The sequence below is a fragment of the Diabrotica virgifera genome, chromosome 6 (assembly GCF_917563875.1).
Source record: "Diabrotica virgifera virgifera chromosome 6, PGI_DIABVI_V3a".
NCBI classification, from domain to species: domain Eukaryota; kingdom Metazoa; phylum Arthropoda; class Insecta; order Coleoptera; family Chrysomelidae; genus Diabrotica; species Diabrotica virgifera.
Window position 1 is genome coordinate 38,228,604 of NC_065448.1, and position 25,047 is coordinate 38,253,650.

General features: G+C 31.5%; 1 protein-coding gene across 1 annotated transcript in view; it reads right to left on the reverse strand.

Moving 5' to 3' along the window:
• Positions 1 to 6,527: 6,527 nt before the first annotated feature.
• The window catches only part of LOC126886868 (zinc finger protein 664-like), a 93,384-nt gene continuing 74,864 nt past the window's right edge, over positions 6,528 to 25,047 (reverse strand). The window contains exon 2 of the mRNA XM_050653989.1: positions 6,528 to 9,106. Coding sequence (XP_050509946.1) covers positions 7,869 to 9,106 — 1,238 coding nt within the window. The 3' untranslated portion in view covers positions 6,528 to 7,868. The remainder of the gene's footprint in view (positions 9,107 to 25,047) is intronic.

Sequence of the window (25,047 nt, forward strand, 5' to 3'; positions counted from 1 at the left end):
CAATAAATACTTTTCTCATCTGTTATCAATACATTATAAAGGTGTAAATAAATAATTATTGATTGGTGTATGGTGTATGTTATGTTATTTATGCCTGTTTACTGTTAATAATAATATTGGCTACGAATAGTTATGTTTGGTTGTGTAGTCTTTTCCAGTTACGTCTAGCAACCTAACTTCTCACAAAAATTACCAACGTCACTAGACAGTAGTTGTGTCTCAGATTAGCAAATAAACTTTACCTTTTCATACTTGATTGTTTCACTGTAATTCTTAAAAATACCTGACAGTTAACATGTTTAGATGACGGATTTTTTGTCTTTGATGAAGGCAAATTAGCCTGAGTATTGTGATGGCATCGATAGTTTTTCTGTAGAAAATTTAATTTGCTACATTTTATGTTGAATTAGATTTTCCGTAGGGTTGCTAGTTTACGAGATATAGCGCGAAACCCCTTTGCACCCCATTTCCAAGATGGCGGCCGGGGGACAAGGGTGGCGACCCCAAAAACTTGAACTTAAGCTTCTACTGATACCACCTACACATTAAAGAAATAAAATTGACTACTCTAACAAATGCAAGGTACGGCCTAAAAAATGTAACATTTTAATGGCCTATAATAGAGGGATTCGGTAAATTTAACGAAAAATCGGTTGAATCCACCGATTTTTTGAAGCATCTGGTTGCCTTCCCCCCTAATTATACTGAATTCTACTGATTTTTCGGGACGACATCTAGTTGTCTATGTATAAACTAAATTACTCCACCATCTGAATCTACCGAATTCTACCGATTTTTGAGGCGACTTGATACTACTGAAATCTACTGATCTTTCGAAGAAACACCTGATCATCAAAAAAGTCATCTGGGTACACCGCTTACTCACTAAAACTTATAAAAATCGTGTAAGTCGTTTCCGAGATAATTGAGGCGTTCCATAAATACATCAAACTCATTCTGTATATTTATACAAAGTGGACAAAAAGTACTAAAATAGTTTTGAAATATATAATGAACATTTTGTTGTTGTTATAATACAAATATGCGCAGGTTTGTACCTACTATTTTTCGAAAGCATTTTGGAACTTTATTTTTACAAGGAATATCGTCTACTTAAACTACGCTAACTGAAATAAAACCTTCCCGGCTGAATTTGCACAAAATGAAGATACATTTTAAGAAAAACCCTCTGCAAATTAAACAATTTAAGATCATTTCTTGTTTAGCTTTTCTACAGGGTGATTGATTAGTGGGGTAAAGCTTAGTAGATCCGCTATAGTAATAGATAGCAATAAAAGTTAATAACAAAAATTGTAGCCAACTTTGAGCTTCACATTACAAAATTAGTTTGAATGTTACAGGGTGTTCGATAACACAGTGGCAGACCAAGCTTGTTTTTTAAATGGAACACCCTATATAATATTTTATATTCGAAATCCTGTTAACATCTGCATCACAAAAATATAAAGGTTTGTTATGTTATACAGGGTATTTACAAAATAACCAATTTTATATGAAAATCGTAACTATTTCGACTACCTGTATAAATAAGAATACGCACAACAGCAATGGTTTATTGATGCCATATTTTTTATGTATTGAGTGAGTCAAAACGCAAGTACATTATTTTCTCAGTAATTTTAAATGGAACACCCTATTTTATATCACTATTGAAAAGTACCATTGCCGTACTTTAATTTTTAGATAACATTCCCTATGTCTAAATTGATTACTTTTCGAGATATTTTCATTTTTCAATGGACCAGTAGCGTGGCTATCCAGATCACCAGAATTTAATAAACTGGACTGATTTTTTTGGGGTTACGTTAATAATGAAGTTTATAAAATACCTCCAACAACAAGGATGAGATGAAAAATAGAATACAAAGTGTATTTGGATGTGTTAATTTACAAATACTTCGTAGTGTAAGTAGCTCATTCAATGATCGTTTTTAGGCGTGCATAAATGTGTAAAGAAGTAATTTTGAACACCTTATGTAATTAAATATTAAAAATATTTATTAAAAGTAGCTTTTAATTTTTTCAAACATATATTTTTGCAAAATGTATTACTGATAAATTGTTCTTCGTTCTTTATGTGTTACATTGTTACATTTACATACAAAAGTAGTGTTTAATTGTCTTCACAAAATGTATTTTTTGTTTGTGTGTTTTTTTGTAAAATTTATTACTAATAAATTATTTTTCTTTCTTTATTTTTTTACATTTACATACAACAGTAGTTTTTAATTGTTTCAAAAATGTTGTATGTAGTGGTTGTGTTTTCTTTTTGTAAAATGTATTACAGTAGAACTCCGATTATCCGTGCTCCTCGGGACCGGACGTTGGCACGAATAATTGAAAAGCACGGATAATCCGAACATTTATTTCTTATTGTAATACATATGTATGTATATCCATACATATAGCCCTACCATAAAAAGACAACAGAAAAAATAAATCTTTCATTATGAGTCTCCCTCTCCGCGTATAGAGATTCCGTCGAGTGATTTACAGTGATGCTATTTTGATAAAACCTAAAAAATGCAATTTACGTAATAGAAAATCATAGCACAGATAATCCACAGCCCGGATAATCCGCACACGGATAATCGGGGTTCTACTGTACTAATAAATTATTTTTCTTTTCTTATTTGCTACATTTTTTACATTGATTACCGGATTGATAATCAGTAATCGTCAATTGTCAATTCAGTTATGGGGGGTTACTTAAAATTTGGAAAAATTTAGACACCTAAAATAATTTCCTCTGAAAAATGAAAATATCTCGAAAACTAATAAATTTGGACATAGACATAGGGAATGTTATATAAAAATTAAAGTACGGTAATGGTACTTTTCAATAGTGATATAAAATACAGGGTGTTCCATTTAAAATTACTGAGAAAATAATGTACTTGTGTTTTGACCTACCCTGTATTTGATATAAAGAAAATTAGCAATGTCAATAATTTTTGAAAATTTCGACAATAAATAAAAAAATATGGCATTCATAAAACATTGCTGTTGTGCTTATTTTTATTTATACAGGGAGTTGAACTTGTTACGATTTTCATATATAAAATTGGTTATAACTTTGTAAACACCCTGTATAACATAACAAACCTTAATATTTTTGTGATGGAGAAGTTAACAGAATTTCGAATATAAAATAAAATATAGGGTGTTCCATTTAAAAAAACAAACTTGGTCTGCCACTGTGTTATCGAACACCCTGTAACATTCTAACTAATTTTGTAATGTGAAGCTCAACGGTGTCCAACATTTTTGTTATTAAATTTTATTGCTATGTATTACTATAGCCGATCTATTGAGCTTTACCCCACTAATCAATCACCCTGTATAGTGTCAACTGTTAAATTGGTTTTCAAATTACGTATTCCACCAAACTGTAGGTTTTTCTCTGGTGTTAACATTAATATGACCAGTTAATTGAGCTTTTTGAGCAAACAAATATCACACTGATAAGGTTCTTTTCCAGTGAGTACTCTCAAATGTATTTTTTCTATTCTCATACTATAGTATATTATAAATTATGATTTTAATACCTGTAGCATAATGAACTACTTCATTACGATACAGATTTTTTAACCAATAGAATCGCGATATGGCATTTGTGAAGAAGGTGACACATGCGCAGTGATCAATGGCGAGTCAAATACATACGCTTTGGCAGTTTTCAATATGTAAACAAACTGACAAACTACTTATGTAATTTGTTTGCGTTACAAAATTAATAAATATGAATATATTTTTTGTTGTGAATGATCATAGAAAAGCTCGTGTATACAACTTGCATTTAATTATCATTATGAAGTTCGTACTCTATACGAAACTCCCTCATACTCACTTCATAACGACCATCATTAAATGCTCGTTGCATAATATAATATTAAAGCACTTGCTGTAATAAACTGCTTAAAACAGATTTCACACTTGTGAGGTTTTTCTCCAGTGTGCACTCTCAAATGTACTTTTAAAGTACCTGCTTCACTAACGCCCGGTTTCATAATCAACTGAAAGTGAACATTAACTAAAGTTAACTTTAAAGTTTTGGCGAATGGATTTAGTGTCCGCAGTCATATAAACCCAAACAAACAAACAACTTTAAAGTTGACATTTACCCATATGAATTGCATTGAGACAGGTACCAATTTAAAATTTAAAGTCCACTTTAACTGATTATGAACCCGAGCGTAAATTGTTTATTGTTTAAAACAAATTTCTCAGAATCTTTATTAAAAATGAACATCAAACTTTTTACATATTAATATCTAACTCTTAGAGTATACAAAAAATTATACTAGTAGACTCTCTCTATAACCAACACGGATATTATTACGAGGTTTCGCTTATAATGAAGTACTCTAGATGTCCCATGAAATTCCTATTGAACTATAACACCTCTATAACGAGACATATTTGGTTATAACAAGCAAAAAATAAATCGAAGAAACAAGAAAAAAATAAATCGAAGAATGTGTTTCTTTACCTGTTTTTAGCGCGGTAATTGCTATAAATAAATACAACTGCCTGTATACAAACATGCCCAACATGTGTGTGCCTTTTGAGGCCAGTTCTGTAATAAACTCCACCGCATCGACCGATATTGAATATTGTACGATATTTAAAATGTATGATGGCGAAGTCTCATTGTTAAAGGTCGACCATCGGCATCTAATTACGAAGAGACATCAAAACATTTCAGCGGTGAAGAACCTCATTCGTGAAAAACCTGATATAACGAGATTCGCTTATAACGAGGTAAGTAGTCCGCCATTTCAGTTCTCGTTATAGAGGGAGTCTACTGTTTTTTTTTCATTTATGCACGTACACTAATATTGTAGAGGGCGCAAAAGTCGAGGCCTCGAAAAAAAGTTGTTCCGATGACGAAGAGTTAACCTCAAGGATTCGGTTCTCTGAAACAAAAAAATCCTATGGCATTTGAAAAAGAAAGGTTTCTTACGTAACAATTTATCACAATTTGACCAAAAAAATAAAAGATAAATATTTTTTAACCATGAAAAACTGAATTTTTCACAAAATTTTTTCAAATTTCCGTAAAATTTTTTTTGCGGATTTTTTCACTAACGGTGGTAAATTGTCACGTAAGAAACCTTCCTTTTTCAAATGCCGTTCGATTTTTTTGTTTCAGAGATCCCAATCCTGAGATTAACTCTCCGCCATATCTCGATGATAAAAAGAGATTGTAAGCTTTTTGTATAAATTAGAACTGTGCACAATATAGTATGATACAATTGATCCAAAACATGGCATAACTAGTGTGACCAACTAGTCCGAAAAATCCGGGACATGACCCGAATTACGCGGTCGTGTTCCGGCGTCCCGGACAAGGCTTCCGGGCCATCCGAATTTTCAACGTTTTGGTAAAATGCTACTTTGAAATTTTGAATAGGTTATTCTTCTAAGAATTCACATCTACTTGAATTGGTGGGACGAAAAAAGTCGACAATTTCTAGAGTGTAATACTAATACCATATTCACAACGTCCACATTTTATATCGTGGTATTATAGTTCTACGAAAACTCATACTGTGAACTTTTTTTCGTCTCTGTATTTTAATTATCGTCTTCTGAAAAGACGGGAAGTATCCAGAAACAATAACAATTCATGTATACTGTATACATCAACACAATGATGATATTAAAGTTCTATAATATTAAAAATAATGGCCCGAATTTCTTTGAAATGTCCCGGATTTCAGGTATTTTTTTCAGCCGTGTCCCGAATTCGACTGAATTGGAGTTGGTCACACTAGGCATAACCCAGACATCCAAAGTGAAAGTTATCCTCCAACACCAAATTGTTCTATATGGTCCACTTAATGTTCAGAAAAAAGTCACACCATTTTGAGCGTCGGGTTTGGAGGGGGGGAGGGGGGAGAAATCGGTAAATTCGTAGTTTTTTACGTTTTTCGTCAATACATATTTCTAAAAATATGCGGTTTAGGATGAACAACCTTCTATAAAAAAATGTTCTACATTAAATTTGAAATAAAAAAGGCCCTACTCATAATCCTTCTAAAATGAACGGTTCCAAAGTTACGGAGGTAGTATAGTATAATTGGTCCAAAAAATGGCCTAACCCTGACATCCAAAGTAAAAGTTTTCCTCCAACACCAAATTGTTCTATATGGTCCACATATTGTTCAGTAAAAAGTTACAACATTTTGAGCGTCCGGTTTGGGGGGAGATAGGGGAGAAGTCGGTAAATTAGTAGTTTTCTTACGTTTTTCGTCAATATTTCTAAAACTATGCTTTAGCGTAAACAATGTTCTATACAAAAATGTTCTACATAAAAGGTATTACACATAATTGTTATAAAATCAACGGTCCAGAGTTATGGAGGGTGAAAAGTGGAGGTTTTCGATACTTTTTATTCTTTTTGGGCAATTGATGATGATTTTGGGTGGTGAGGTTGACGTTTCTTCAAGGGCTTATCACTAACATACCACTACGAAAACCACTACACTAACATACTTGAAAAATAAAATTACTAATAAAAAAATTTTTGAAATGTGATTTTTTACATGAGAAAAGTACTGTTTATAAATAAAAATAAATTTTGTGTAATAATGACTAAAAAACAATTGAAAGATGTACTTACATTATTACAATCGTGGCGTATTCTGTACACCACCGGAAACAACAAATACTAAATTGGTAATTACGACTTTCTCAGAACGCCGATTATAACGAAACTAAAACCAATTAATTGTAAAGTACATTTCTAAATTAAAAAGTCTAAATTAATAAATGATTTATTAAAATGTAAAGTAGCAACTTCTTGGAATATACTATATTTATTATTATCACTTGGCTCTGTAGATGTATACAAATCTTTAATTAACTTTTTAGAAGACAGCAAATTATCAGTAGTAATTGCACAAGAGCTCTAAAATTATTGAATTTTTCCCGAGTAACACTTTGACAGTTTTAGAAACAGAAATTATGTCGAAAGTGTCACGAGGGCAAAAATTCAATAATAATTTTAGAGATCGAGTGCAATTTGTTGCGATTATTTCATGAATAAAACTGTTCAAAACCAAAATTTTATTGTAATTTATTTATGTAAGTACAAATTAGTACAATTAAACACACAGTTGTTATAAATATTTCGCGGTTGAAAGTCATCACTTTATAATTTTTAAAACATTAATTGTCATTAATGTCACTGAATGTATTTTTTCATAGCAACGAAGGGCAACTGACGTAATATACTTGACGATGGGAAATTATCAAAAATTATCAGCCTAATTTTGATTTCTGTAGCTTTCTATTGGTCAGAATCTCCTGTGAATGAAATAATCATTATAATTCCCTTAGACATTTTTAGATAATACCTTTGGCAGTTAGTTGTTTTAGCTGTTAAGCTTACGCCCGGCTTCATAATCAGTTAAAGTGGACTTTAAATTTTAAGTTGGTACCCTTATCAATGCAATTCATATGGGTAAATGTCAACGTTAAAGTGAACTTTAGTTAATGTTAGTATTACGTTAGTATTACTTAATTCCTTTTGGTTGCAACCTTTGTTTTAAACCTGTTTTGTATAACTTCTATTCCTTATGTGTCTGGCAGTATGACGGTAAGTCTAAGCCAATAATAAAAAAGTACATTCCAGTGATAGCTTAGATAGATGAACAAAGTCAAAAATTAAATGTTTTGATATACTTGCAGTAGAATTCTTTTACCTGGCGTACAAAGTACGCAAGCGCGTGTAGTTAAAGGTTAGGTGTAATAAATTTTATTTATTTATATTTATTTATTTATGCACTCTCGAATGTTTTTTCAAAGCATTTGATGTAATAAACTATTTATAATACATTTTACACTTGAGGTTTTTCTCCAGTGTGCACTCTCAAATGTTTTTTTAAATGACCTGATTGAATAAATTGCTTTAAACAAATTTCACACTTGTAAGGTTTTTCTCCAGTGTGCACTCTCAAATGTTTTTTCAAATCACCTGCTTGAATAAATTGTTTAAAACAAATTTCACACTTGTAAGGTTTTTCTCCAGTGTGCACTCTCAAATGTATTTTTAAAGTACCTGCTACACTAAATTGCTTAAAACAAATTTCACACTTATAAGGTTTTTCTCCGGTATGACCTTTCATGTGACCAGTTAATTGAGCTTTTTGAGCCAACTGTTTTAAACAAATCTCACACTGATAAGGTTTTTCTCCAGTGTGCACTCTCAAATGTGCTTTTAAAGTATATACTTTACTAAATTGTTTAAAACAAATTTCACACTTATAAGGTTTTTGTCCAGTGTGCACTCTCAAATGTATTTTTAAATTACCTGCTTCACTAAATTGTTTAAAACAAATTTCACACTTATAAGGTTTTTCTCCAGTGTGCACTCTCAAATGTATTTTTAAATTACCTGCTACACTAAATTGTTTAAAACAAATTTCACACTTATAAGGTTTTTCTACGGTATGACCTTTCATGTGACCAGTTAATCGAGCTTTTTGAGCGAACTGTTTTAAACAAATCTCACACTGATAAGGTTTTTCTCCAGTGTGCATTCTCAAATGTGTTTTTAAAGTACCTGCTTGACTAAACTGCTTTAAACAAATTTCACACTTGTGAGGTTTTTGTCCAGTGTGCGATCTCAAATGTACTTTCAACCCACTGGCCGTAATAAACTGCTTTAAACAAATTTCACACTTGTGAGGTTTTTCTCCAGTGTGCGCTCTCAAATGTACTTTCAAATGACCTGCTGTAATAAGCTGCTTAAAACAGATTTCACACTTGTGAGGCTTTTCTCCAGTATGCACTCTCAAATGTACTTTTAAAGTACCTGCTCCATTAAATCGTTTAAAACAAATTTCACATTTGTTAGGTTTTTCTCCAGTGTGCACTCTCAAATGTACTTTCAAATCACCTGCTTGAATAAATTGCTTAAAACAAATTTCACACTTGTAAGGTTTTTTTCCAGTCCCAACTTTCCTATTTTTATTTAATGTTTTTCCTTCCGCATGTGGATTCATATAATGTTCTTCCTGTGATGAATGTTTAGTTGGTGTCTCCACAACTTCCGCCTTGTTCTCTTGGAGACAACCTAAAAATCAAACTGACTATAATAAAAACATGTGGGTTCAAGAGAAAATTAATGTAAAAACAAAGAAATGTGTAATATTAGAATTGTTCAGACCCTAGCCTAACTTAAAAACATTGTCCAGCGCGGCGCTCGGCAACGAGAGTTTATTAAAAGTTGTAATAAAATAAGATACACACGTATTTTTTATTGTTCTGCGAAAGTATAACTCCCTGTATTAATTTGCAATCGAAAGTATACAGCGAAAATTCTAATTTTAAATTCTAATCATTGTGGTCCTTCGAGGAGATACAGGAACAGCCCTATTATCGAGGAAAAACAAGAAAATCGACAAAAAATCCCGTTTTGACAAGAAATCAAAACGTCAAATACAGGATACGTAACTCTGAATTTATGCGAAAGTCAGTTTTATTAAACTGCTTGGCTAACTGGTAATAAAACACTTAAACATTCCTAAGTTTACATCCCATAAAAGTTCCAAGTAAAAGATCCATTTATATTTTTCTAATAACATTACTGTCTTTTTGACATTTGTCATAAATCATAATGGCTCCATCCTTGCTGAAACTTCGAAGATCAATTATACAAAAACAAACATATTATCAGCATTTCGTTAATTCATTTTTTGAAGATATTAAATATGAAAATGCAGATTTTAATTATTCACAATTAGGTAACTCCCAAATTATTGAATTTACAGCCCGTTTCGAAAGGTATAGTGAGCTTTTAAAGGAATTCGACGATATTAACTCACAATTAGAATCAGAAAGTGATCATGATGAATTGTTAAAACATTATAATGAGCGAAAAGTTTGAGGATATATTATATTTTGCGGTATTTAGTAAATGCAAACTATGTATTTTTAAATTCATATAACAAATTTATTAATCATGACACTGTTTTAAACTCTTCTCATGAATCGGCCAATTTATCGAACGTAACGAATATACAGGGTGTTCAAAATAACCTTATAATTCCTGAAATAAAACTACCGTCGTATTCAGGGAATTATAGGTCATGATTAAATATAGCGACACATTTGACGCATTAATTAATAAAAATTATATGTCAGACGTCAGACGACATTCAAAAGTTTCATTATCTGCGTTCTTCTTTAGAAGGAGGGACAGATCAAATAATTCGCTCTTTAGAATTTTCAGCGTAGTTAATTATCAGGCAGCATGGGTTGCTCTATTAGAAAGATACAACAACGAAAGTGTCCTTGTATACAATCATGTAAAATCAATATTTGACATACCGGTAATGACTCACGAATCAGCAGCAAACCTTCGAAAGTGACTTGATATGGCTTCTAGGCATCTTAGATCATTAAATACATTGGGTCAACCGACTGATTCTTTGGACACACTATTAATTTCTTTTCGTCTTACTAAGGTGGGCCTAATAATATATTGCTTGTACTATTTCTGCGACTTTAAAACAGTACTTCGGATTGTAACTCTTAAATCCTGAAGTCCAGGGTCAAATTTCTCACCTTTAATACCATCCTTGGGTTATAAGCTTTCATTTGACACCTCATTTGTCATTATATCTGCTATAATGACGGAGGAGTTGTGTTTATAAAGTCTGTGGTACAAACGGACACGGATAATTCAATGTGCATATTTATTCACATTTTTTCAAAATGAGTGAAAACAACAATATGCATATAAAAAAATCATGAGACATAAATAACACAAACATACCAACAAATACAGGCAGTCTTGGCATCGAAGAATATTGGGAAGAAATCAAAACAAAAATAATGAAGGCAGCAAGAAAGGATCGTCAAGCCGGGATTGTGATGATGATCATGATACTTCACTCGATTCCTTACTGACTGGATGAGATTGAAGTAAGTATGTTAAGGCAGGTTCTCACTTGTCAGTTTCGCAGACGCAGTCTGACCGATTCATTAATAATGAAAAATAAAAAACGACGTTTGTATTCACACGTTTCATGTTTTGCTACATTCAGTATGCAGTTAGTCCAAACCTTTTTTATCATGGTTAAAAAAATTGAGATCAGCTGTTCGCGAAGTATGTTTTTAATTATTAGCAAATCAATTACAAAATATTCTAGTGAACCAAAAGAAAATAAAAACGTCATAGTTGGTGGGTCAGGTCCTGGATATTGCGCAGAAATAAATGGGGTGCCAGTGAAACTGTATTAAAAGAAGTAGCTTTGGAAGATTGTGATTAATATACTAACCAATTAAGAATGAGCGAAGACAAATTTCAAGAGATTCTGCAAAAAATTGTTCAAAAAAATACAAAAAGCAAATACTATTATGAGACAATGATCAGTCAAAATGATAAAAAGTGGAACTGGTTTTCACTTTAACTGAAAGTATGAATGTACTGATCATTTAAAATGAAAATGTGTTCTCATGTTCATTATTTGCTCCGTATAACTGAATCAGTTGGACTGTGTCAGCGAAACTGACAAGTATAAATTGAATTTCATGCATTATTTTAACCCTTCTAACCCTTTAACTACAGACATTCCATTATTACCACATAGCGCAGGTTATTCATTACCACATATTATGGTAAACAAACAGTCGTAGTGCAGCGGCATGACATTGGCCTCATAAGCCGGAGTGCCTGGGTTCGAGCCACGGCACAGACAATCCATTTTTCATTTCTAAAAATGATACGAGCTATTCACCGTGCCTCAGAGAGTATGTTAAGCCGTCGGTCCCCCTGGGCTAGTGTACATCGACACTACTTACTTGAAACAGGGTTAAAGATATAAATGGCGCCGGAACCTGTCCAAAAGGATCTCTCCGGAAAAAATGCCATACGATATTATCCAGATTTAGCCATACGGCTCACACTCCCTCTAAGGGGAAAAATATTATTATTATTATTATTATTATTACCACACCACAACAAATCCCCAGTAGTTTTTACCGGTCATTATAAAGTAGAGTCAAAATATAAAGTTAATAATAATAAAAAGAATGTGTGTGTACTTTGTACGCACGTAAGAAGTTATACTTCTATTATATGATTTCTTAAAAATAAATATACTTTAAACAGTTTGTTTTAATTTTTTTTAAACACCAAACTAATTTTGTGCTTACCGCTGTAAAAAAAAGAATGTGTGTGTACTTTGTACGCACGTAAGAAGTTGAAATATTACAACACAACAAAACAGAGCAAGAAAACAATATTAGATGAATATTTTTAGAAATTTTGTTGGTTAGGTAGGTTTATTTTACATACATACTAGGTAGATTTATTTTACATTTTCCAAATAGGTTATGTAATTTTTTATTGCAATACTGAAACATTTACAATTATTATTACGTACCTGTTGCTTTTAAAAACTATTTAAAAAGTCACTACAATTATAAATTTTTTATTTCTGTCCTCACAACAATAAAACTAATATGTTATACAACATTTGTTTACCTCCATATTGAACAATTATTATTGACAGATCATTTCAACACCCAATCAGAGCCCGTATAACGACTAATACCATATTGTCGGTGTGCGCATGCGCGCAGATTAATAATAAATAATCAACCTCAATCGCGCCTAAAGCAGAATAGCTTCAATAAAAAAAAGTATAGGATTGCACTGGATTCGAACTCAAGACCTCTCGATCTCTGGCCGAATGCTATACCAAATACGCTACGAGGACTGTGTCTGTATCGGTTCGAACGTATCTAATGACAATTCACGGTAACAAACAGACAAGGTGAAGTATAATAAATATACAATAAAATGTTTTAATAATACTCATCTTACTCATGAGGAAGACAAATCCAAAGACACAAAAATTATAATAAATATATTTACTAAAAACACTAATATATTCTTTTCACACCTTTTCTTGCACTGATATATTTATACATAACTAGAAAGATTTAGCAACTAAACGCCATACTGTCTGTGTGCGCATGCGCGCAGTATTATGAAATTTTACTCCCAATCGCGCCTAAAGAAGTATAACTTCAAAAAGTATAGGATTGCACTGGATTCGAACTCGAGACCTCCCGATCTCTGGCCGAATATATACGAGGACTGTGTCTGTATCGGTTCGGACGTAACTAATGACAATTCACGGTAACAAACAGACAAGGTGAAGTATAATAAATATACAATAAAATGTTTTAATAATACTCATCTTACTCATGAGGAAGACAAATCCAAAGACACAAAAATTATAATAAATATATTTACTAAAAACGCTAATATATTCTTTTCACACCTTTTCTTGCACTGATATATTTATACATAACTAGAAAGATTTAGCAACTAAACGCCATACTGTCTGTGTGCGCACGCGCGAAGTATTATGAAATTTTACTCTCAATCGCGCCTAAAGAAGTATAACTTCAAAAACAATAAAATTATGCATTATGTGTTTTTCCTGAGTCTCTAGATATGGGAAAACTGGTGAAATAAATGATTTTAATAATATAATATGAGATTTTTTAAGAATAACCTATTAAACGATAATTTTGGTAATATTTTTGATCTATTGAAACAAACGGCCATAAATGCTATGAACAAAATTTTTTTAGATTTTTATAAATAGATTTTTTCTTACAAATAAACGTAACAGAATTACAAAGGAAATAAAATAGCATTTACGAAAATTTATACATCCATGAGAAAAAATCTACAAGAGGTAAAATTTCCACAGAATTAAATAGCAATTCCATTTTTGCAAAGTTTCCTAAAAATTTTTACCTTCAAATTTAACCTTCACTGAAGGTCCAGGATGACTTCCACAGTCCATTTCTTTACTCTTTCGTTAAAGACACAAAAAAATATTATAAACATTTCACATTTACAAATATAGTGCCCATATAAAAATACTTACTTAAAACAGACCTCAGATAATTTTTACGGTTAAGATTTTTTATGTGTGCTACAAAAGAAAATATTGACAATACACACTACCTGCTTTGACTAGCACTGTTATACGAACTGCCCCAGAGGTACAGAAACACATGAACTTGTAAGTGGTGAGGCATTTTGGGAATGCCCACCGGTAAGAAATACCAGGATTAGAATTGGATGAGCAAACAGAAATATAACTAATGCCTTAAAAAAGATGAAAAATCGAAAACCACCTGGGAAATTTGGAATAGCTAGTGAACTTTTAAAATACGGAGGAAAGATACTTCACAAAGAACTGAATATCCTGAATCAGGATAAGTAAAATAATAAATACAGGAAGAATTCCAGAAGAATGGAGAACCACTCAAATGATAGCGTTATTTAAGAAAGGTGATAGGGCAGACCCCAGTAATTATAGAGGGATAAATTTACTGAGCACTATACTGAAACTCACAACAAAAATACTGATGGAGAAAATAATGGCATGCATAAATATATCGGATGAACAACAAGGATTTAGAAGTGGAAGATCATGTAAATGTAACGATGCAGTTTTTGTGATAAGGCAAATAGAGGAGAAATCATTAGAATATAACAAGCCACCCTTTTTTTGTTGCATAGACCTAGAGAAAGCGTTTGATAGAATACAATTAAAAGATGTGATACACCTACTATATGACAAACATTTACCACTGGATATCATAAAACTGATAGAAAACATAAGTATGTAAGAAATAAAATAGAAATGAAAGTCAATGGAATAACAGAACCCATAGAAGCAAACACAAGAATCAGGCAAGGAGATTCACTGAGGCCTCTACTGTTTAATGTAATGTTGGACGCAATAATAAAACAATTGAAGAAAAAAAAGGGTACAAAATGGGCGATAGAGAGATAAAATTACTCTGTTACACTGTTGACACCATGTTAGTAGCAGAGTGCGAAGACGACCTATAAAGATTACTGCACAAATTCAACATTAACGCAAAAGAAATGAATATGAAAATATCAGCCCAAAAAACAAAAAGCTTAGTAATATTAAAAGAACCAATAAGATGCAAATTAGAGTTAAACAATCAAATTATACAACAAGTAATGACTTTCAAATACCTGGGAATTAATCTATCAGTCGACAACAATATCTAAGAAGAGGTACAAAACCAAATAATTAAAGACAGTAGAACTGCCTGATGCCTAAATGACACAATTTGGAAAAATAAACACCTAAAAGTGGAAACAAAGGCCCGAATATACAGGGTGTTTGGTAAAGAATGGGCCAAAGCTTAATTTTAGATTCCTGAGGTTAAAATAGGTCGATTTAAACTAACTTACCTTAGTACAAAACTTGATAATAACCGAAATACAGGGTGTCAAAGTTAAACTTTTATTTTATTTATTTTTGAATATTTTCTGACAGGCATGGGACAACAAACGAAATTTGGTAAGTGGTGCTGATACTGTACAAACTACTAAATTATGTTAAACGTTTCTGGCTACTACCAGAGGCATACGACGGGGGAACGTGAATGGTTTTTTTATTTGTAAATGGCTTTTTCATGAACCAATTAGCCAGACTTATTTTTTTTTTATAAAATATAAAAAGAGCATTTTTTTATCCAATATAAATAAATTGATTGTTCAAATTCTCACACCCTAGGATAAATCTTATTATGTTAGTAAAATTTGTGTGTATCTGTTTAATGTATTTTTTTTATATGTATATTTTTTTATTTTTTTGGTTTTTTTTCTGTTTTTTTTTGTTTTTTTTATTCGTTTATCATTATTTTACTTTTTTAACATATTTGTTTTAAACTTTTTTTTATATATAGGTACACTCACCGGCACAAAATTCCGCCACCCAAAATTTTTGATTAAGTTTGACAATTTATAACTTTATTATTTGGACTCCGATTTTCAAGATTCTTGCACCAGTTTGTAGGTACATGTATTGATATCGTTTGGTATTATTCCGGTAACACAAAAATTTTGCTTGCATGACATTATACCAGGGTTGGGCTGTTTTAAAACAAGCTTTTTAAAACAACGTTTTAAAACATGTTTAAAAACACTGGAAAAAACAGTTGTGTTTTAAAACACTGCTTTAAAACATTGTTTTAAAACATAGTTTTTTTTCGTTATTGTTTATTTAAATAACATTGTTATAAGACATTTGTGTTTGCTAATTTGCAAAATTGCAAACATAGATTATAGAGTAAGTAGGTGCAATAACAATATTAATGCGAAGTAAAAAGTAAAACTGAAAAAAAGTAACTGACTAAACTTTATTTATGTTCAGATAGCAAGCATACTAGTACTGGCACAGAAAAAATAACCACACAGAAGAGAAACTCCTGCCGAAAACGGTAACATAATTTTCATGCTCATGTGTCAACGTAACTGGTGCAACCTCACTTTTGCGACTGACGTGACAGTTGTTTATAGTTAAATTTTATATTTATGTATGTTTTATTTTATATTTTATAGTTAAATTTTATTTCATATTTAATTAATAACTACTTGTCAAAAATATTACCTAATTTGGAATGGTCTATTCCTTAGAACATCAAGTTCTATTCTGTAACTGGTGCACAAGGTCAAATATTTCGGTCCCAACAAAATCAATGTAAAGGACAGTCAGATTCGCTTCTGTGTGGTTATTTATTCTGTGGTACTGGTAGACAGTGCTGAGTGCTGTAGTAACATTAACTAAACCAATACTAATAATAAAGTTGAAAGAAAAAGAAAATGAAAAAATTAAGTAAATAATTATTGAATTACAACAACATCTCTATTACACAGTCCTACATCCTGCAAATGTGATACAAAAAATAAAAATAACAATGAATGTTCCTTAAAAAAAATAAAAACTATAAATAATGAGCTTTTACGGTTAATAATGTAACCTTAAACATTTTTATTTAAATGTTGAAATATTGTTACTAGCTTAGCAGCTTTATCACTTCCTAACCTATTCCTCAATTTCGAGTGAACTAGACCATATGAAGAAAATAGACTCTCCACTCCAGCGCTGGATGCAACTGCTGAAAATAATTGAGTTGTCAACTGCAACAACTCCGATGAAATAAACTGTTTTTGAGATAGCCACCATGTTAATGAACTTAAATTGTCTATTTTTTGCAAAAAAATATTGTTTATTAAATGGCGGTGCTAAGGCCTGAAATAACAGTATTTCAGGCATAACATTTGGGTGAAAATCCGAAATAAATAACAATGCTCTATCAACTTCCACCTCAGTGAGTTTCTGACCTAAGTACTGAGGGTCTAATAAATAAGATAAATAATGCGCATCTGTTACAGCCATTTCAAAATGTGCTTCTGCTTTATGAAGTTCCAACACGTTGCTACAACCGTTAGGTTGAGCTTCACTTTCACTTTGGAAATAACCCAGCAAGTCCTTCCAAATGTCTGTTGCATCTGCTATGGTGCAGGTATTTCTCTGGCATTCATCCAAAGCTGTTGCAACAACTTTCAGCTTTGCGTTACACTGTATACACTGCAACTATCTACAAGAAATTAAAATAGAACCGAAGATACCAATATGAAATTATATTATAATAAAGCAGAACTTAAAGCTTTCGACCTATCCTGAAAAACTGAATAGCGAATGTGATTTACATATCACCTGGTATAAGGAAACGATACAGTTAAACACTCGTTGCATGTGCGCGCAGGTCGCGTCTTCGCGGGAATCCCATAGGTGTACCAGTTGAGGTTTATGGGAATCCCCGTTAGAAATCCAGTGAAGTACGTAATTATTTTAAAACGGTTTTTTTTTTGTTTTAAAACAGTGTATTTTTGTTTTAAAACAGTGTTTTTTAGATGAAAAAAACACTGTTTTAAAACAAAAAACATTGTTTTTAAACAAAAAAAAAACATGTTTTTTGTTTTTTTTTTAAACCAATTTTTGTCCAACCCTGCATTATACAGGGGTGAATGAAAGTGTTGTATTTTCTCCTAACTTTAAAAAATTCTATGGAAAAATGGAAGAGCTGATTTTGTTTTATAGTCCTGTCATATTATCCTGGAGGCATCACTAAAATTTTGTTTTTTTGAATTATCCGAATATCTCTTTTTTTGTAAGAGCTGCACCATTTTTTGTAAATAAAAATACTGATGGACTCATAAAATAGAGGTTGGATTGATAAGATTAGAATGGCCGGCATGAAGACCAAATCTCAATCGTAGTGAGCATTTATGGGATGCTTTAAAAAAGCTATTCGGCGTCATCCTAGGCCTCCAGAAAATTTAGTACAGTTATGGCCCTAGTAGAGGAATATCGCGCTATTCCCCAGGCAAGGATAACACATCTTCATTCGATGCCAAACAGACTGCGATCAGTCGTTGCTGCAACAGGTGGACATACTAGCTATTGAATTGTTTTGTTGTTAAGTTTGTTTTGTTTTGTCAATTTTAGTGCGTTTGATGTTTCATTAAAAAAACCTTCAAAGAAGTGTTTTTATTTACAGCTCTTATAGTCTGGGCTGATTATCGGAGAATAGGCCATTTTTGGGAAAAGTTATTTACCAGCAATTTTATTGCTGGAATCGAATTATAAGATCCTATATATTAATATTATAGGTATGCGAAGTCCTGAGATAGTGTGCTACTTTTTTTATAAACAAAATGGCGCCCGAAAATCGTGTTTTTTTCAATTATTGCTCTATAACTCCGAAGATTTTAATTTTACAACAAAAACTCCCAAATAAAAATTCACCGTGATTAAATTCTGCATAGAGACGTGTTTTTCCCGATCTGATCCGATGAAAATTTTCTTCGGAAAATGCGGGTTTTCCCAACAAAATCTTTAATTTTCAAATAAAGTTTTAGATAAGTAATTATCTACCAATATTTAAATAATTTAGTGACTTAAAAGCCCTCTTGGTTTAGATTATAGTTCCAGAAGCTGATGCAAATTAAACGAATATTTTAGCAACAATTCAATTGTTAATTAATAATATAATTTACGGTCGCAATAATAACCAAAATAATTATGATACACTGATCAAACTTTGAAATCTTATAAACATGAGATGCTTTTTTAACATTTTGGCGACAAAATCTAAATTTTTTATTTTTTTGCATAATCTTTAAATGTTAAAAAAAATAGTTATAAACAAATTAACGTTTCTCAGAAAGTTTTTATTACATTGTAATTTTAAAGAATACCTAGCTAAAATGCGCATTTTAAATATCTTGAAAATGAATGCTTTAAAACTTTTTTGCAACCATTTACAAAAAAGTTATGAAACAGCAAAGTAAACATAAGATTACTACGGTGTTTATATATTTTTTTAATTCTTTCAAAGCGTAGAAGTGAGTATAAAGTACAAGCTAATTATTTACAAAAAAATATCGATTATAAATTTAATGGTTATATTTTAATTAAAGATTATAAATATATTTTTTTGTAATTTACACGCGCGAAAGTTGAATAATACAGCACTGTAGCTGAAATTTTCACTCGGAGCGACGACCGGTCGCGCGAGACGTACACTTTTATAAATAATCTATGCTGCGTGTCAGTCGCTTCGAGTGAACATTTTAGCTCCGACTCTGTATCAGGCCTACTTTTGCGCTAAAAATTACAAAAAAAAGTATTGTTAATCTTTGATTAAAATATAACCATTGCACTAATTTTTGACATTCTTTGTGAGTAATTAGATTGTACCATAGACTCACTTTTAAGCTTTGAAACAATTAAAACAAATTATAAACAACGGAGATTTCGTATATTTACTTTGCTGTTTCATAACTTTTTTGCAAATGGTTGGAAAATTTTTTTAAAGCATTCATTTTCAAGACCTATGAAATACGCATTTTAAGTATTTTATAAAATTAGAATATAATAAACAATTTCTGAGAAATGTTAATTTTTTTATAACAATTTTTATTAAACATTTAAAGATTATGCAAAAAAATGAAAAATTTATATTTTGTAGACAAAATATTAAATAGGCATCACACCTTTATAATCTTTCCAAGTTTGATCAATGTCTCATGATTATTTTGGTTGTTATTGCGACTGTAAATTTTTAATTAACAATTGAATTGTTGCTAAAATATTCGTTTCATTTTCACCGGCTTCTGAATTTATAATCTATACCAAGAAAGCTTTTATTTCAAAAAGCTATATAATTATTGATAAATAATTATTGGCCCAAAAAATTTATTTGAAAATTCGAGATTTTGTTGGGAAAACCCACATTTTCCGAGGAAAATTTTCGTCGGAGCAAATCGGAAAAAACATGCTTCTATGTAGAATTAAATTGGGGTGAATTTATATTTGAGTGTTTATGGTGTAAAGTTAAAATCTTCGGAGTTATAGAGCAATAATTGAAAAAAACCGATTTGTCGGCGCCATTTTGTTTATAAAAAAAGTAGCACACTATCTGCGGACTTTGCATACCTATATTAATAATATATAGGATCTTATAATTCGATTCCAGCAATAAAATTGCTGGTAAATAACCTTTCTTTGTACTTTACTAATTAGACCAGCGTATTATAACTATTTTTTTTCCAAAATTTAAAGATTATGCAAAAAAAAGAAAAATTTATATTTTGTCGATAAAATATTAAATAAGCATCTCATCTTTATAATCTTTATAAGTTTGATCAATGTATCATGATTATTTTGGTTATTATTGCGATCGTAAATTGTTTATTAACAATTGAATTGTTGCTAAAATATTCGTTTAATTTTCACCGGCTTCTGGAATTACAATCTATACCAAGAAAGCTTTGATGTCACTAAGTTATTTAATTATTGATTAATAATTACTTACCTAAAACTTTTTGAAAATTAGAGTTTTTGTTAGGAAAACCTGCATTTTCCGAGGAAAATTTTCGTCGGAGCAAATCGTGAAAAACATATCTCTATGCAGAATTTAATTGTGGTGAATTTTTGTTTGGGTGTTTTTGTTGTAAAGTTAAAATCTTCGGAGTTATAGAGAAATAATTGAAAAAAATACGATTTGTCGGCGCCATTTTGTTTATAAAAAAAGTAGCACACTATCTGCGGACTTTGCATAACTATATTATTAATATATAGGATCTTATAATTCGATTATAGGATCTTATAATTCGATTCCAGCAATAAAATTGCTGGTAAATAACTTTTCCATGAATTTGCTAATTAGCCCAGAGTATTACAGGAAAAGAGATATTCGGATAATTAAAAAAACAGAACCTTAGTTATACCTCCAGGATAATAGAAAAGGAGTATGAAACAAAGTCAGCCACCCAATTTTTCCACAGGATTTTTTAAAGTTAGGAGAAAATACAACGCTTCCATTCACCCTCGTATAATGCCATCTAAGCAAAAAAAAATTTTTACCGGAATAATAACAAATGACATCAATACCTGTACCTACAAACTGATGCAAGAATCTTGAAAATCCGAGCATAAATAAGAAAGTTATAGATTGTCAAACTTAATCAAAAATTTTGGATGGCGGAATTTTGTGCCCGTGAGTGTATATTTTATATATGTTAATTTTTTCGTGAACACACTTACAATAATATTTTGTATAGCAGAATTGCTTCCAATGGTGTTAGTTTTTTACAATTTCATTTTGCAAGGAATTAAATGATTATACAAACATCGATATATTTATTTATTTATTTATTAACGGGATAAACCCAATACATACAAAATACAATAAAGCAGAGCTTTTGTCATAATAATGAAAATATAAAAATTAGATACATGTAAAACTACAACTATAAAACACAAACATAAAAAATAAAAAAGAATATAAATTATTTGTAAATGATGAAAACAACTGAATCAACTATAACAGTTAAATCTATTTAATTTTTTAAATTCAAAATTCAAGACGCCCGAATTCTTGTTTAATAGAGGAAACTGAAGAACCAAACAGATCTATTACATGACTAAACTTGTTTCCATACAGGGTCAATCTACTAATTGGTGCATATTGACCATAATTTGTAGCATGTCGTTGTTCCTTGAATATTTGTGGATTTCGTGTCAATCTAGTAGGTATATTAAAGTATACAAGACTTATCAATTCTTCGGAGTTAATAACACCAGAGATAATTTTGCGAAGATAACAAATATCCAATATGACTCTTCTGCGTTCAAGAGTTTGTAAATTTAATCTCATTAATATATTGTCATAAGTATAATTTCTAACTGTTAAACCCATCTTAAAAGCTGCGAAACGTAAAAATTTGTTTTGAACCTTTTCAATATTTATAATTTGATATGCATAACTAGGTAACCAGACAATAGAAGCATATTCAATAATTGATCTCACGATACTGCAATATAAGATTTTTATTGTGTGAATTGACAAATCTTTTGATGAACGCAATACAAAACCCAACATCTTAAATGCTTTCGAAACAGTATGGTCAATGTGAGAGTAAAATGTTAATTTACAATCAAATATTATATATAATACATAAGTTAATATTATTACTAAAAATTATACAATTTAGATTGGTTGGCAAACAGAATTTGAGCTTTACCATATCTTCGAAAAATGATTCAATGATCTTCTTATTTCTTGAACATTCTAGGATTACATGGTTCATTTCACCAACTTCTCCGCATAGACAATATGCGGAGACAATATAAAGAAGTCATAGCATGATTAGATCTTATTATGTTTATTGTAACAATGAAGTTCCGTTTGTTAATCCGTATGTTATTTTGGTGGCTGACATAGTTAAGCCCTGTCACTCATTTATTTATTTATATATATTTACGAGCAAAACTCATTGCAATAAAACATTACAGGAGATATGAAGAACTAACAAAATATTAAAAATATACGTAAAATACAATAAGATACAATAAACACTACGACAATAAAGCAAGTCAAAAAGTAAAAATAACAGGTAAAGATATATAATCACAAGTTTAAAATATTCAAGAACATAAATCTAGAGGGTGCAATCCTTTAGCATTTTTAAAAATCGCGAACTATCCGCAAAGAAATCCACACAATTGGAGCAAGCATTTGCCTGTCTAGAAACCCTCGAGATGAAAGAATTTGCAGTGAAGTTAGTTCTGCTGATGGGAGTATGAAACGTAGATCTTGAACGTGTGATTCTGGAGGGAATATGTAAACCTACTTCCTCCAGGAGCTCAGGGCAGTCGTGAATTGAATTTATAATATACAACATGTACATGTCCTTCTTTTTCCGTCTGCTTGATAAGGTGTCAATGTTAAGTTCTAGTTCAAGATCCATATAATTCCAGTCTCTACGGTTTGTTTTGAATGCAACGAACCTAAGGAATAGGTGCTGGATCCTTTCAATCTTACAGTTGTATGTCTCATAGGCGGGTGACCAGACGCAAGATGCATATTCCACGATTGGCCTCACCATTGCACAGTACAACAGTTTAAACGATCTCAACTGCTTAAAGTCTTGGGAGCATCTTTTAATAAAACCTAACAATTGAAGCGATTTTGAGATGATATTGCTTATATGAATATTGAAAGATAGTCCAAAGTCAAGTGTAACTCCAAGATCTTTTATGGATGTGACTGTTGTGATATTTATATCACCTATTTTGTAAGTGAAAGAGATAGGACTTTTCGAACGCGTGAATGAAATGTGAAAACATTTGCAGGAGTTGAGAACCATGTCATTGTTGCTGCACCATTCATTCAACCGATTCAAATCGGACTGAAGCCTTAAACAGTCGAGTGGATTCCTAATGTGGCAGTAAAACTTAACATCGTCAGCAAATAAAAGAAATTTCGCATATTGGAAACAGTCTTTTATATCGTTAATAAAAACATTAAACAACAAAGGTCCAAGATGAGATCCCTGCGGTACGCCCGAAGGGACAACTATTTCGTAGGAAAAATAGCTGTAGAGCTTGACGATTTGTTTTCTGTCCAGAAGATATTCCCTAAGCCACAGCAGAAGTGAACCATGTATCCCTAATCGCTGCAATTTTTCTAATAGAATATTGTGATTAACTCTGTCGAAAGCCTTAGAGAAGTCGGTGTACAGGGCGTCCACCTGTAGTCCTTCGTCCAAGGCGTTCAGTAAGAAGTTAGTATATGTCAGCAAATTGAGTTCAGTTGACTTATGGCGCCTGAAACCAAACTGCTGTTCCAATAGAACACCGTTCAAGGAGGGTGTAAGGAAATCGCAGACAAGTGATTCGAATAGTTTAGGAATAAAGTTTAGGATACTAATAGGTCTATAGTTAGACACAAGACTTTTGTCACCTGTTTTGTGTAAGGGCAATAGGAAACTGGTCTTCCAAACATTTGGAAAGCTTCCACTAGCTAAAGACTTGTTAAAGATGAGAAATAATGGCCGAGCTAAATTAAATGCACAGTACTTGAGCAAGCTTGATGGGATGCCATCAGGTCCCGGGCCTTTAGAAGGATTGAGGTTACACAATTTAGAGTAAATGTCAGAGATGGATAGTTTACATGATGATAGGTTTAAGGGTGAAGAAGTGATGTCCTCGGGGAAATCAACAACAACAGAGGAATAAACTGATGAAAAGAAATCAGCAAACAAATTCGCAATATCTTTACCAGATGAACTAGTTTTACCGTTGTGAGATAACTCAGAAGGAATTCCATTTGATTTTCTTTTGTTATTGATAAAAGACCAAAACTTATTCAGACCGCCGGGAAGAGAGTTTTCAGTAGACAATGTAAAGTTTAAATAGTCACGCTTGGCAAGTATCTGGGACTGAGATCGGAGCTCTGAGAACTGTTTGTAAAGGTAACTGGTTTTTGGCAGCTTGGACTCTTTAAGTCTCCTGTGTGCTGTCTTCTTTCTAATAATACACGATTTTAGTTCCGAAGAGTACCAGATAGGAAATTTTCTAGAAGAGAATTTTTTAACAGGAACATAGATGTCAATAGCTGAGTACAGAATATCATATAAAATGTTAACCATTTCATCGACTGAACATCCAATCATTAAAGTATCCCAGTTGACACAATCGAGATAGCCTTTAATTAGAGAAAAGTTTGCTGATTTAAAGTCATGATAGTAACCCTCCGGTAAAAGTCCCTCATTATATCTGGTAGTTATGGGTAGTTCAAACACCA